General features: G+C 35.6%; 1 protein-coding gene across 1 annotated transcript; it reads right to left on the bottom strand.

Moving 5' to 3' along the window:
• Positions 1-4,047: 4,047 nt before the first annotated feature.
• On the bottom strand, positions 4,048-15,510 carry LOC308689752 (uncharacterized protein). The gene is made up of 3 exons (XM_081363649.1): positions 15,430-15,510; positions 13,507-13,638; positions 4,048-5,192 (listed from the first exon to the last, which is right to left on the bottom strand). Exons 2-3 carry the CDS (start codon positions 13,562-13,564, stop codon positions 4,246-4,248), a joined length of 1,005 nt encoding a protein of 334 aa, XP_081219775.1. The 5' UTR covers positions 13,565-13,638; positions 15,430-15,510; the 3' UTR covers positions 4,048-4,245.
• Between the last annotated feature and the right edge of the window lie 1,126 nt (positions 15,511-16,636).

The raw sequence follows: 16,636 nt of genomic DNA, 5'->3' as shown, positions 1-16,636 counted from the left end.
TGTTATGGTTTGTTCAAGTCCGAAAGAGAACTCGATACTGACGCACGTTTTTTCTGTGGGTCGTGTGTGTGTGTGTGTGTGTGTGTGTGTGTGTGTGTGTGTGTGTAATAGGCAGGACTTACAGCGCGGCCTCTTTAGTCTCGTCAGGCTTGAATGGTTTAAAAGCATTCACATTAATAAGAGCGTGATCATACAACGATAGTCAACAGGTGACAGAAAAAAACGGATACTGCGTAATTGCGTTAATTTTTTTTAACGCTTTAGTTTAAACTTTTTTTTTTTTGTGCGGTGCCGCGGTGGGCAAGTGTAGGCTAGGGCTATCGTAGGATAGGGCTGCTGTGCCACTGAAGATAGAGATGAAGGCCCGGGTGATGTACATATCTGCATGGAGTCGCCGTTCGGTTCCTGCTCCCAGGTGAAGGTTTGGACAGGAGTACTGCCAGCTAGTGGCGAAGTTGTAAACCGCACATGGGTTCCTGGGAAGTCAGTGGTGCTGGCTTGAGCAGGAGTGAAGTGGGGAGGAGCACGAAAGAGTCCAGGTGAAGAAAGTAGAGGACAGGGTGCTGGAGGCCAGACTGGGGTAGCAACATCTGGTGCCGGTGGTTCCATCTCCACAAAAGTGGATGGAGAGAGAGGAGTGGCAGCCATGTTTGATTGTCAGTGTATGTGTAGTCAGTGTAAAAATGTAGTGAAATGCAAGTTGAGTGGGGAAAAAAAAACAATGTATAAATGTATTTATAGAATACTCTAATAGTTCAGTGTCAAATGTCTGTCCAATTGTCCAATTCACCAATTCACACTACAATTCACTTAATTTCACAAATCAATAATTAGATTTCAATAACACAAATGGTTGTTTCCACAACTTTCACATAATTGGGTCAATCAGTTTGGCAGAATTTCAACTAAGGCTAAGGGGTAACAAGATTATATATATTTAACAATGTGCAAGTTCACAAACAAAAAGTATCTTCCCACAAAACCTTTCAGTAAAAAAAACAAATATATACCACAATTTCACAAAAACATAAATAGACAGTTTCAAGTGACAATAACCACTCTTTAATAAGTAATCCTTTAGGGAAACTCAAATTCAAAGTTCAAGTGACCAGTTTAAGTGGTCACGGTTAACGTGTTTAAATGTTTAAGTTTCAATTCGTTAAGGTTTAATTAAGTGTTTAAGTTTCAGGTCCCTGTTCGGGCGCCACTTATGTAACGGTGGCAGCCCCAAATCAAATTTGACTTAATAAATTTAAATTTAAATTGTTTGGGCGCCAGACAAGTAAAACTTGTCAAGAAAAAAAATATATATATATGTAATGAAATTCAATTTCCCCGAAGATAACTCAAACCACAAAAAATGACAATAAATTCCTTCGAATACCCACAATAATATAGAACAGGTCTTAAATGACACAGTCACAGATTGAAGGGTTTGGTCAAAAAAAAAAAAAAAAAAAAAAAAAAAAAAAAAAACAATTATATATATATATTAGGAAAACATTTTGCAAAAAAAAAAAAAAAAATTACACAAAGTTAAAATTTCACAGAGTTTGTATTTTTTTTTTCTTTACCTCACATGACAAATAACAAAAGATGTCAGGCAAATAGACAGTAAATAGGTTGCTGTTCAAGTTCAGTTCAAGATTTCACAAACAAACAACACCAAAATCACGAGAGTCCTTGATTCGCTATAATGTCTTAAAGTTCGTTTTTTTTTTCAAACTCAGTTTTTCGTGTTCAATTTTCAACCAAAATAAAGAAATGAAAGAAAAAAAACACCAAGAAAAATAAATACTTCAAACGAGTGTTTGTTTATGGGTGTGTGCGTGTACAACGAGCGTGTGTGTGTGTGGTGGTGGCTGCGTGAAGCAGTCTGTGTAGCGGCCGCAAATCCTGGGCCGAGGAAAGAGTTTGGAGACTTGGCGTGAGGTTAAAGGGGTCATAAACTGGATTGTTTTATTATTTTATAATGTTGCATGGGGTGCCCTTATAATGTTAGTATGATTTTTACATCAAAAATTGTCATAATTTATAAATAAAAGCCATTTTTCCAAGCCTGATTTCAGCCTGAGATTTGAACGCTCTGTTTTAAGGGGCGTGTCTGCTGTGAGACTGCAGTGCAAACGCCCACTGCTGTGATTGGCTGACATGCTTGCATATGAAATAGCTAGTATTACATGAACTCTCTCGAAAACTTTTACTACGTTTTTACTATTACAGCTATCGAGATTAACAAATCGTGAAAAGTATCGTTTAAAGCATTATATTTAAATCTATTCCATCACATGAAATGTTGCAGCATGATGAGCTCTGACTGAGCAGATGACAGACAGTCTGTTGATCGCGTGAATAAAGATCTTATCATTGCAACGCAATTTTTGCACTCTCACAAATGCTTACACCAAATCACAATGCAAACACGATGTGAATACACAGTAAGAGCTTCGTTGTGTAGTGTAACAGTGTCATTATTTCACCACGCGTTTGTGTCCAGATAAGCTCTCGCGGCTCGCGCTGTGCTGTTTGTCATCTTGGGCGATTGGAAAGGGATCGTTCTTTGATCACTTTAGCTGTATATAATTTAATAACAGTTTAAAAAAGATTATTTTCATAATACTACGAGCAATTATGTGAAGTTGATCGTTTAGTCACTGAAGCATAAACAGTATTGAACGATTTTAAGAGAAATATCTGAACTTGAATAATTAAACAGAAATCACTGATCGCAGATCAGGCATTAGAATACACATGGTTACTTACATGTTGCTGGCAGATCCGTGTCGGGAAATTGTGATTGACTGATTTAATAAAGTTTAACCATGCTGGAATCCGAAGGAAGCTTATGCAGACTGTCTTCTTCCACAAACAGGCGCTGCACAATATTTAGTAAACAGCATGTTTATTGCTTGTAAGTAGCTCGATCCGGTTTAGCATGTCGTCCTATGTTATTTAGCATGTTTGAGCGAATCGGTGGGCGGGGCTAAACAGGCCGTGTTGAAGTAGGCGTTAATCTTCTTTTGTGGAGGCGGTGTTTTATCCTCTTTGACGTCATAGTTCCCCACTTTGAAAAACGAGTCGTTTGCTGAGCCTGATCTCTATAAAAGCTTTTATTGGACTAACAAGGTAGTTTTCAGTTCTGAAATTTACAGGATATTATTATAGTATGATGATCTCTTATATGTCAACAGCTCAAGGAAATTTTGATTTCTCAGTTCATCACCCCTTTAAAAGATGATGGACATCACTACTAGTACCTGAGGTAAGCTAACGAACCAGGCTGGATTGTGTTGCACCAGGCAGGTGAACGAACCATGCAGTAGAGCTCAATTTCTCCATCACTTAGTCGATCGCACCCAGTCAGCGCATGCACAGAGATTCCAGCAAAGAATATCAACGACCTTCAGGTAGCGTGTGTCCCACTCCGATAACAACCTACATGTTTGTTTTGTTTTTACTCGCACTCCCTCTTCCGTTTCTAGCTCTCTTTTATATTCAATTTCCTCATTCGTTTCTGCCCATTACAAAAAGTGAAAAGCTGGCATGGATTTCTTCCATTTCGCCACAGACCCCACCAAATCACAGAGATGCTGATTCGCACGGGACTAATATTATCACAGGACCTTGGTGTTCGTCGACTTTAATGCTCAGCACATAAAGATGAACTACTACTACTGCTGCGTTCCAGGCAGGTTTTTGAGCACGTAAATCACGACTTCAAATCACGACTCACGACTTTGTAGCGTTCCAGGCCAGTCACGCCAAGCTACCTGTCAAGTTCAGGTTTACGTCACCTTAACATTTCCATGCGGCAACACACTTTCACGACATACTTATTGTTTCAGACACATAACATTGTAATACATAATCGTGTGTGTATTATTATCATTATTATTATATTATTATTAATTTGACTGCAACGTTATATTGTCCTAAAGTGTATCTCATCGTGTACTGCATGAAGAAACACTGCATCCATGGGGGCTGCCATTGTTGTTTTATATGGTTTCGCGGGCTATGTGACGTCAGAGCTCGTAACTGGGAGTACATCGATCTAGTACGAGTTCACGGGTTTGACTGCCGTTCCAGTGCACTTTCACGGGTATAAGGTTGGAAAAACACGGGTTACAGGTTGCCTGGAACGCAGCATTACTGTGATCTCAGACTGCAGTGATCCGATTTCTCCACTGCATGGATCTTCAAGTGTAGCTTCAGGTGAGTTTTAAAAGAGAAACTCTTTCCACACTAATCACACGTGTGTGGCTTCTCTCTGCTATGGATCCTCTCATGTGTTTTCAGATATGATGATCGACTGAATCTCTTGTCACAGTGTAAACACTTGTAAGGTTTTTCTCCAGTGTGAATTCTCTGGTGCAGTTTTAAACTGCCCGCTGTAATAAAAGTCTTCTCACACTCAAAGCACACATACTCTCTCACACCTGTGTGAATTTTCTGATGATTATGTAAACTATACAGCCGTGAAAAACTCTTTCCACACACAGAACATGAATGCGGCTTCTCCTTCGTATGAACTGTCAGGTGTGACTTCAGGTGTGATGCCCTAAGAAATGTTTTCCCACACTGATCACATGTGAACGGCTTCTCTCCGGTGTGGATCTTCATGTGTTCTTTAAAGTGTGATGATTGTGTGAAACTCTTCCCGCATTGATCACATGCATATGGCTTTTCTCCAGTGTGAACGCTCATGTGAAGATTAAGATGTTGTTTTTGTGTGAAGCTCTTCCCGCACTGATCACATGTGAACGGCTTCTCTCCGGTGTGGATCCTCATGTGTCTTTCAAGGTTTCCTGATCCTGTGAAACTCTTCCCGCACTGATCACATGCATATGGCTTTTCTCCAGTGTGAAATCTCATGTGAAGCTTAAGATGTTGTTTGCTTGAGTAGCTCTTTTCACATTGATCACATGTGAACAGCTTCTCTCCAGTGTGAACTCTCATGTGAATCTTAAGAATATGTTTGCGTGTGAAACTCTTCTCACACTGATCACATGTGAATGGCTTCTCTCCAGTATGAACTCTCATGTGAACATCAAGATTTGGTTTGCTTGTGTAACTCTTTCCACACTGAGTGCAGGTTGTACATTTCTTGGCTCTACTTTTATTTAAAAATGTCTGTTTATTCTTTGAGCGACTCAAGTTTTCTTCACGCTCTTCGTTCTCTTCCATCAGATCTGAAGTGAAAGAAAAAAAATCATCAAAATAATACAAAGAGAAAAAAAAAATCAAGTGAAAGGACATAAAAGTAGACAACTGCTATAAAATATGACCATTTTGCTGTTTTTATTTTTTTAAAGCGAGTTCCCCTGTGTTCCAGCTCGAGTTTGGCAAACTCAATTCTCGCTCTGCTTGTCACAGAAACGTCACACTGTGGCCTCTTAGTTTAATTGCAAGAACACAAGCTTTTTGCAGTCTAGTGGAGCAGATTGTATAGTACTATTATATGTTGGATTTATTATTTGTTATACATTGAATTTATCTTAACAAAAAACACCACAGAGTGTGACATATCACAAGTGTCTGTAGAAATGTCACATGCTGAAAGTCTAGACTGATCCTCTCGTTTAAAACTCCCTATATTATATTAACATAACCTTTATTTCACTATTAAACATCTACAGTTAATTATTACAGCTGTGTGGAGTTTATGATCTCTGCGAGAGAAGTTCTGTGTAAACGCACAGATAAAAACAGCACTCTGTCAGCTGGTTCTTTACAATCTAGACAGACAAAAACATTAATAATTCTGATGACACGCCAGATGAGATGGACTTGGTAATTGTGATAATGTGATACAGAACATTGTTCTGTTTATTTTTCAGTATGTATGCATATTGCAGTTCATATTCCAGCATATTCCACTCTCTTCCCTCTTTAGCCTATTAAACACATAAACCTTTTAAAACTGTTGTTGAAAGTGAATGCTTATATTTATGCAAAGTTGATAGACTTCCCCTTCATTTATTTATGTTGAAATATAGTTCATATTTTGCCTATAGTTCATATAAATGCTGTTGTTATAAATAAAATATGCAACTGAGAGCACTAAGGTTAATTGAAGTAGCAATGTTTTTTATTCAGGTGGTTTAGAATGTTTTTTAATGTGTTTTAAATATTTTTAAATGCTTTATATGTTACGTGTTATTTAAAAGACGCTTTAGTCACCGTGCACTTATTTATTTTTGCACTCTTTTTTACTCCCATTTATTATTTGGTTTTGTATGAAAGTGAAATTACTGCATTGAAAACGAGTGTTAACCAGATTTATAGTTCAATGCTATTGCTGTAAATCAAAAACAGAAATAAAACAATAAATACGTTTATTTGTTAAGTTTACAAGTTTTGTATCAGGGACATAAATAGGCAAATAATCGGCATTGGTAGGGATGCAAGATATATCGGCCACCATATCATCTCGACTGATATATGTTAATTTTTAATGTTATCGTTATCGGCCCAATAAGAAAAATTGGCCAATAAATAAAGCCGATAAATAAAGGATTATTTCCTTCAGATGAGTGATGAGAGTTTTAAATTGCTTAAAATATGATTGGAATCACTTCCAAAAGGAAAATACAGTTCAGTGCAACATCTGCAGTGCAACTCTATCATAAAGGCTACATAAAATTATGATAGAACATTATAATTGTGTGTTTGGGTCATGGCTTTTAACGGTGAGACTTTTGTAATCAGGCTCTCAAAAATTATGTTGCTATGGATGACGTCATTACTCATGCACGAGCTTGACTGAAGTGACCAACTTGATTGGCTGATGATTGTAATGCGGGAATGATTCCAAACTCCTCCCCTACGATGATGAGTGACAGGTGACAGGTCTGAGAATGCGTGCGCTACACAAGCAGTGCGAAGGACGGAAGATGATGAATAACTGAATAAATAGCCTAAATGAATAAAGAGTAAGGCAAAACAAATAGTCTAGTAGCCTAATGAAACATATGGATTGATGCAATATCTTTGCAACATTATTGAATTAATCTGTCAATATGCCTCTGCCTAAGAGAAGAACATTTTAATTTGATTCACAATGAAACGTTACAATTAGTTTACATGCAATAAGTAGACTAGTTTTGGTTGTTGTTGGTGGCGTTATTGCATGCCTAGTTATGCCTACAATGCAAAATTGTTCCCTCGCGATTGGAAGCTCCTGCCGCCGCATACGCATTTCAAAACATTGCAACGTGAAATGCCACAAAAAGCGGTTTGTGAATAGGTCTTAGTGAGTTAGGAGTCCTCTCGACTTCTTTTAAGCTGTCCCAGGCTTAGGTGCTTCTTTTAGGGCTAAAATGCTTCATGAATTACTCTTAGTCAGGTGTTGCTCCAAAATTCGCCAGTTAGGAGCTACCTTTAGCCTTAAAATTCTTTGTGAATACGGCCCCAGAACTGAAAATTATAGAATTATTCCTAAAGCAAGAAGCAGCCTGGGCTGTTTTTACAACATGATTAGAGGACAAGAAAATAATCTCAATTATTGAGCCTTTTTTTACACAAATGGCACAGTGTTGACCACATTCATCTACCCTGTTACCAAAGATATTATAAGAAGACTAATCTCTATAACTATGAATAATTAGGGTTGGGTATTGTTTGGGTTTTTTACGATACCAGGGCCAAATCGATACTTTATTAAAACGGTTACGCTTATAACTCTGTCTGTCATTCATTTACTTGATACAGAAAAAAGAAACAATTGTTGTAAACTATGAAAAGTCCAACATTTTAACAAAAAATTTGAACCAGATATAAATTTAAAATAAGAGCTAAAATTATAATTACTTTGACCTGATGTTGACAATAAATATGAATATTTCTCAAACCTCCCTTTACTGACCATTCTTTGAAAACCAAAAATGCAGCCATTTCACAGTTTAACTGTTTATCTAAAAATGATGAAGTGCTTGAATGTTTCTAACAGGGTCAATGACGTGACGCCTAAATTTTCTGTCCGATTGCATTTTTTCAGACAAAAATGGGATTAAATGCCTAAAAAGATACTGCATATTTGTAGTACCTCTCCCATGTATGTACAGTCGTGGCCAAAAGTTTTGAGAATTACATAAATATTGGAAATTGGAAAAATTGCTGCTTAAGTTTTTATAATAGCAATTTGCATATACTCCAGAATGTAGAATACAAGTAGAATATTGTGGCTACTAAGATTGCACCTAAATCAACAATTTATAGGATTATCAAGAACTTCAAGGAAAGAGGTTAAATTCTTGTTAAGAAGGCTTCAGGGCGTCCAAGAAAGTCCAGCAAGCGCCAGGATCGTCTCCTAAAGAGGATTCAGCTGCGGGATCGGAGTGCCACCAGTGCAGAGCTTGCTCAGGAACAGAGGTGTAAAAAGTACTCAAAAATGTTACTCAAGTGAAAGTACAAGTACTGAGGGAAAATTTTACTCAATTAAAAGTAAAAGTATCTGGCCAGAATCGTACTCGAGTAAAAGTAAAAAAGTACCACATTAAAATTGTACTTGAGTATTAAAGAAGTAAAAGTAACAGCAAGAATAAAAACTAGAGATTCTTGTTTAAGCTTTTAATCTCTAAAATCATTAAGTGAATGAACCACATACAAGGTTTTATCCTGCTTTAGAACTGTTTGTATTTAATTGTATTTAATTATCAGACTACTATCTAATGCCAGTATGCAACATTCTTTAAACAATCCACTAAACATGCTTTTACCACTAAAAGAAAAGAATTCGCTAAGGTACGGCCACGGGTGCTCTTGGTCCTGTGGCTGATTTTGGACTGTGTTCGCAGCTGAATCACGTTCTACCTCCATTTTCTTCCACTGATTGACCATAGACAGTAAAAGAAATGGACACAGCGACCCCATAGATTTCAACGGAGAAAAGTGAAGCAAATTAGAAGCACTCACTTCCTGATGGCTGAGCGTACTGCGCAGGCTCAATCTGAGTTTGAGGACGTAGATATGACGTGAGCTGACCGTTGTAAGTCTTCTAGTAGCTGTGCCAAGAGAAATTTAACTTGCAGAGACGGAGAGCGTGAGTAGTAGCTGTCCATGAGCTAGGAGCAGGAGCAACTTTATGATTCTCTATAGGCTTCTCCCTTGACTTTATGCCTCCACGTCCCCCCGATTGACTGCGAGCTTCTCCTCCTGTCTATACGGTAATTTCCAGAGAGTCGCGTGGTTATGACGCAATCGTTAGCCAATTTTTACAAAAACTGCTTCTACGGGGCCATAACGTAAGATACAAGATAATGGAGCCTTTCATACATTGTCGAGTTTCTTTAGAAATAAACAATGGGCAAACAGGGTCTTCAAGCGCCTCAGATGTAAAGTTATTCGCTGTCAAAGTGAGGCCAAAATGAATGGGAGTCAATGGAATGCTAGCAGCAGGTGATGGCTTGATAGCCAATGGCGGCGCCCTGGGGTGGTACGCTCTTTGGCTGCTGGATTGCCCCCCTGTGATTGACTGTTATAATTACTCTAATTTCTAGGTCAAGGTGCTGTGCATTGTGGTAATAGATGCGACATGACGTCACTTCCAAAGGACCAATGAACATGTCTGACCAATTTGGTGAAATGTGAAAACGAATCTCATTGGCAGAATAAATTACATTTTAATTAAACTAGGCATCAGCGCAATTCAATTGGTTTGGTAATAGCAAGGGAAAATAGAATGAAGTGATCTCCAAAAATTAAGTACTTTTTGACTATAAATAAAATTGTAAGGAGTAAAAAGTACAAATTTTTCTTAAAAAATGTAATTAAGTAAAAGTAAAAGTAGTGATTTTTAATTGTACTCAAGTAAAGTAAAAATCCCCCAAAATAATACTTAAGTACAGTAATCAAGTAAAATTACTCAAGTATTTTACACCTCTGCTCAGGAATGGCAGCAGGCAGGTGTGAGCGCATCTGCACGCACAGTGAGGCGAAGACTTTTGGAAGATGGCCTGGTGTCAAGAAGGGCAGCAAAGAAGCCACTTCTCTCCAAAAAAAACATCAGGGACAGATTGATCTTCTGCAGAAAGTATGGTGAATGGACTGCTGAGGACTGGGGCAAAGTCATATTCTCCGATGAAGCCTGTTTCCGATTGTTTGGGGCATCTGGAAAAAGGCTTGTCCGGAGAAGAAAAGGTGAGCGCTACCATCAGTCCTGTGTCATGCCAACAGTAAAGCATCCTGAGACCATTCATGTGTGGGGTTGCTTCTCATCCAAGGGAGTGGGCTCACTTACAATTTTGCCCAAAAACACAGCCATGAATAAAGAATGGTACCAAAACACCCTCCAACAGCAACTTCTTCCAACAATCCAACAACAGTTTGGTGAAGAACAATGCATTTTCCAGCACGATGGAGCAACGTGCCATAAGGCAAAAGTGATAACTAAGTGGCTCGAGGACCAAAACGTTGAAACTTTGGGTCCATGGCCTGGAAACTCCCCAGATCTTAATCCCATTGAGAACTTGTGGTCAGTCCTCAAGAGGCGGGTGGACAAACAAAAACCCACTAATTCTGACAAACTCCAAGAAGTGATTATGAAAGAATGGGTTGCTATCAGTCAGGATTTGGCCCAGAAGTTGATTGAGAGCAGAGGTCCTGAAAAAGAAGGGCCAACACTGCAAATACTGACTCTTTGCATAAATGTCATGTAATTGTCAATAAAAGCCTTTGAAACGTATAAAGTGCTTGTAATTATATTTCAGTACATCACAGAAACAACTGAAAAAAAGATCTAAAAGTAGTTTAGCAGCAAACTTTGTGAAAACTAATATTTGTGTCATTCTCAAAACTTTTGGCCACGACTGTACTCACTTTAACTTTTCAAAAACCTTTACTTATTTGTTACTTTTTTTGTTATTTAAAGTGTCAAAACATCATGTGGTGCGACCGTCCGGCCATAACTTCTGTTTTGAAAACATCTTTGAAATTACTCTGAATTAATTCAAATTTATATCCTGCACTATTTGGCATGATTTCCAAAATGTTTTGTAATCCTTTAAAAAAATTCAAAGCATTTCCATTTATATTTCCATCATAATATACAAACAAACTTTGTCCGATGATGTCCATTTTATGAAATATCATGTGGTGCGACCATCAAAGAACTACCATTTTCGGACTTATATGTTGAAAACTATTCAAACACAGGAAGTTACATCATAAAGCAATTTACCAAGGACCCATGGAAGCAGCAAGCAGGTTTGCAATTCTCTCAAATTGGAAAAAAAATAAACCTTTGTAATGGTTGGTATGTAGTTGCCAAATTTGGATGTCATGTAGTATGACCTCAAAAAAAAATTTAATATTAAAGTTATTTCTACAAATATATATTTTTATTATAAATTTCATAGTGAACTTTTTTGGCAAGCTAGCTTGTTTTGTTTAGGTGGTCAATTCTGTGCCTGTAAATTATGACTGAATTTGAAAATATCATGTGGTACGACCAAATATCATGTGGTGCGAGTCCGACCACTGCAGACTGTTTTCAATGATAGATATATGTCCTATATTGGCAGTTTTATGCTTTTATATTCAATCGACGGTTTATATAAAAAAAAAGTACTTTACTTTAGTATAATTTGGAATAGATTTTTATGCAATTTGGGATTTTTTTAAATATATTTCAGACAGTTTATGTTCACTCTTTGTACAATATGAGAAAAATGAAATTTAGTTTTAGTTTAGTAATACTGCATTCATTTGTAGTGTATTTATTATTGCCTATTTATTTATTTAAAACTATTTTAATCTATTTTACCAGATGCCACTGCCTGCCAAGCGAAAAAATTCTGACCTTGCAGCAAGAGCGGAGTACCTTGATAGGAGAAGAGTGAAATATTATTACAGTTTAAAATCTGTTTTCTATGTGAATATATAGTAAACTGTAATTTATTCATGTGATCAAAGCTGAATTTTCAGCATCATTACTCCAGTCTTCAGTGTCACACGATCCTTCAGAGATCATTCTAATATGTAACTCTAGAACCCAAAACCACTCAATGGGTCAAATGTCATATGGGTCAATTTTTTGAAATTGAGATTTATACATCATATGAAAGCTGAATAAATAAGCTTTCTATTGATGTATGATTTGTTAAGATAGAACAATATTTGGCCAATACAACTGAAAATCTGGAATCTGAGGGTGCTACAAAATCGAAACATTGAGAAAATCTCCTTTAAAGTTGTCCATTTATGTTTGCGATATTGCTATATTCACTCACAAAAATAAATGTTTATAAATTTATGGTAGGACATTGACAAAATATAAAACATCTATTTAATATCCTAATGATTTTTGGAATAAAAGAAAAAAAAAATCAATAATTTTGACCCATACAATGTATTGTTGGCTATTGCCACAAATACCCTGTGCGACTTGTGACTGGCTTTGTGATCCAGAGTCACTAATGATTTGCTGCTCAAGAAACATTTCTGATTATTGTCAATGTTCATATTTTTGTGGAAACTGTGATACATTTTATATGTCAGGATTTTTTGATGAATAGAAAGTTCAAAAGAACAGCATTTTTTTTTAAATAGAATCTTTCGTAACATTATAGCCTGCGCCTGAATGTGACACAGAATGTGTCCTTGATTAATAAAAGTATTAATTACTTAAAAAAAACTATTGACCCCAAATGTTAACTGTATACAATACTTTTATGAAATAATTTATATCTATAACATTATTATTTGTTAGAAAGAAATTCTAAGTCAAGTTAAACTAAATGGTGCACTTGTGTTTGTGATGAGTTTTATTAAAAAAAGTTTATTAAATGTTTATGTTCAGGAAAATTCTGTGAAATTTGTATAAAATCTGGTTTAAATATATATATTTTTTTGTATAAAATGTATTGTTCATTGATCTCTTTAAATAGATTTTTAACTATATAAGGTCTTCGTGTCATTTGGAGCGACCACTTATGTGGTGCGAACAAAAGCAATCACTGTATTAAATTTAAAATAAAATATCTTATTTCTGTGGCTGAAATATGAATCACTGATACAGTATGCTTTAGTAAATTATATTTTTAAAACATTTCTATCAGTTTTATGTGATTTACAGGAAAAATAATTCTGTTAACTAGATTTAAGAAGGCAACTCAGAAATTATAGAACAAAAAATGAGATCATTATTTACAAAAACTAAAAAGAAATGCAAATACTTGGTTTCTAAACACTTTAACTACTAAGAACTTGTAAAATAATGTTTAAGCATGTTAAGGAAGTTAATACATTTTAAGATAAATCACGGTCGCACCACATGACATTTTTTAAGGCTACGGACAATTCATCTAGATGAAAAAACACTAAAATCACTTAAATGAAATTTTTAAAATGAATTTAGGTGTACACAACATCCTTAATGTTTGAACAATTGCAACAGATATTATTATTTTTAGAATTTTAAAATTGGCCTGTCGAAAATCCTTATACGTCATTGACCCAACATGAATGTTCTTCAGCATCATGAATGAATGAAGAATAAACACCAACCTCTTTGTTCTTCAGGATCTTCAGTGCGTTTCATTCTGCAGGGTTCTGGATCACTCATGTTCTCACTGTCCTCTTTAATAAACTCAGTCTTTGCAGATTTCAGCTCTTCCTGATGCTCGTCTTCAACTGTAGCTGATGGGAATTTACAGCATTTATTGGAGAACTGCTGTGGGAGGAGCTTCACTGACCATGTGATTGCTTTGGTTGGAGCTTCACTTATGATGTGATTGCTGTGGGAGGGGCTTCAATTATGGTAAATTTTAGTGGGAGGAGCTGATCTGCCCAAAATAAAAAAAATATCAGTTACTAAGTTAACGTGAATGCTTTTATACTGATATATGGATTTAAAACAATGTAAAACAATTATTCCAAATATTATTAAGGTAAGAAAGACAATACATGTAAATATAGTAACCATCAAATCCCCTCAGTCTGCTGACACCAAAGAAATGAGCTTTAAGTGACAATTTGCATGAGATCTGAAGACATCAGCATAATAAATGAGGTGAAAACAGGAACTATTGCGCCATCCTTAAAATACAGGTAAATAAAGAAAAGAATATTAATAATTCAAATTCTTCCAAATATGAATAATGGTAAGAAAAACAGTTGAAATCATAAACACAGAAATAAATGTACATATAGTATCCAACAAATCCTCTCAGTCTGCTGACACCAATGAAATGAGCTTTAAGTGTCAATTTACAGGAGATCTGAAGACATCAGCATAATAAATGAGGTGAAAACAGGAACTATTGTCATGAAATAAAGAGTGTTTTCAGCAGATCTGTTAATATTGATGAGCCTCAGACTATCAACACTCATTCAACAAGCCATTCAGGATCATCAGCAGATCATCTCACTTTATTCTGAGTGTTTAACTGTTAAAAACAGATTATTTGAGTCAGAATACATGATAAAAGCCTGTAAAACTGCTCTACTGAAAGACAATACTGTAATTTCTCACACTATGACATGGATAAAACATCAATAACAAAAACATTCACTAATCTTCCTCAACCACTATAGATAATTACAGCAGCATAATGTCCAAATTAATCTAAATATAGCTACTTTGATCTTTTGATAACTACATTAATCACTATAAAGTAGTTAGAACATTAAAGGGATACTCAAACCTGTATGAATTTCTTTCTTCTGCTGAACAGAAAGGAAGATATTTAGAAGAATATCAGTAACCAGACAGGAAAAAAATACTATGGAAGTCAATGGGACCAGAAACTGTCTGGTTACTGATATTCTTCTAAATATCTTCCTTTCTGTTCAGCAGAAGAAAGAAATTCATACAGGTTTGAAACAACATGAGGGAGTATATGATGACAGAATTTCCTTTTAAAGTGGAGTATCCCTTTAAAAATTATTTATAAACATTTAAGCACAGAAATTGAAAATGATCATAAAACTTTCCAAATAGTTATGGGAACTAAGGGAATAGTTATGTTCCAAAGAGTTGCTTGTTCCTAGGGTAAAACGCGATTCATATTTATTATTATTAATTAAATGTCTCACGTGACTCATTATAGGCTCAATGTAAAGCATTTAGCAGTCTCTGTTCCAGTATGACACTTGATTTTTGATTTATTTGATTTTCACTTGATTTATTTGAGACTGATTCCCATATCAATTCCCCTCACTGATCTCAAACTGACTTTAACTTCTGACTTGACGAGACAATCACACAAACGAACACAAAATCGCTCAGGTCTGAATGAACTGAACATATTCTCCTCATGCTCGCTGCTGCTGCACTAAATGTTTATTTCAGTAGGAAGACGCCAGAAAAGACGCACAAGTATCGCTGTGATCGATGAAAACAATACAGAAATGAGTCTGTCGCTTAATCAAACTGTGTAAAGTGTGTTTGATGGAGTGTAAATATGAGAAATACCATGAACTGCTCACCTCAGAAGACTCAACGCGCTGAAACTCAATGAGGTTGAGGAAGAGACGGCGCGCACGGTGACGTCATCGGCCGCCAACAGTAGATGATCAAAGACGCGCCAAATATTTCATCCTCAGTAAACAAGTAAGCAATTAAAACAATTTCTAATTGTAATGACTTTAATTGGTTTATACTAAATGATGTATCCAATTAAATCTTACCCTCGTGAGATGTTTTTTTATTTTTATTTTCTATCAACTATTTCTACTTTATTTTATTTTTATCTTTTAGTTAGTTACACATTGCTAACTTCTTCCTTTATTCTGTATGTTCAGATGACATTGTACATGTTGTTACATTTTGTAAAAAAAAATTATATATGCACTATGTTACAAATAGTGCTGGAAAAAAATGAATTCGCGATTAATCGCATCCAAAATAAAAGTTTGTGTTTGCATAATATATGTGTGTGTACTGTGTATAATTATTTTGTATATATAAATACACACATATGCATATATTTATTTAAGAAATATTTGCATGTATATATTGTATATACATTTATACATAATTTATATTATACATATAAACAATTTATATATAAATAAATAAAAATCTTAATTATATACATGCATATGTGTGTATTTATACAAAATAATTATACACAGTACATACATATATATTATGCAAACACAAACTTTTATTTGTATCAAACGATTCATTTTTTCCCCAGCACTAGTTACAAAATTGTATACCATGATTGTCATATCTGTACTGTTTGCAAACATAATAAAATAAAGTAAATAAAAAAACTGCGGCAAATACCCGGGACATAAAACAAGGACATGCGGCAGCTCCATTATTTCTTCGAGAATGTCCTCGCTAGTATGGCAAGCCATTTTAGCATTAAATACCCCTGGCTCTACTGGTTGTAATTTAGTTTTTGCGTAATTTAGTCAAAATTCAAATTCCAGATATCTTAATTCCAATTTTGACTCGTCATAATATACATTTGAGATATCTACAATACTATTTTGACTAGTCATATTATTCCATTGACTTCCACTGTGGGTCCGGTAACAGGACCGCATTCTGTGAGTGATATTTTTTTTTAACATAAGCACTCAGTGTTCAAACTACACACTAGGAAAATCACAACTATGTCAATTGTAAGGGGGGTACAGTGGTAAGACCCAGGACCAGATATGATGAAAGAAGACCAGGAGT

The sequence above is a fragment of the Scardinius erythrophthalmus genome (assembly GCF_964197995.2).
Source record: "Scardinius erythrophthalmus genome assembly, chromosome: 1".
Lineage (NCBI taxonomy): Eukaryota > Metazoa > Chordata > Actinopteri > Cypriniformes > Leuciscidae > Scardinius > Scardinius erythrophthalmus.
The sequence above is the reverse complement of the archived record's forward strand: the minus strand, read 5'-3'. Positions and strand labels throughout refer to the sequence as shown.

What these genes read in the sequence shown, in the direction of transcription:
- LOC308689752 (XM_081363649.1), bottom strand. Translation starts at nt 13,564, where the DNA reads ATGAGTGATCCAGAACCCTGCAGAATGAAACGCACTGAAGATCCTGAA. An exon ending in AGATCCTGAAGAACAAAGAG is followed by an intron (nt 5,193 to 13,506) that starts GTTGGTGTTTAT and finishes CTTTCACTTCAG; the next exon opens with ATCTGATGGAAGAGAACGAA.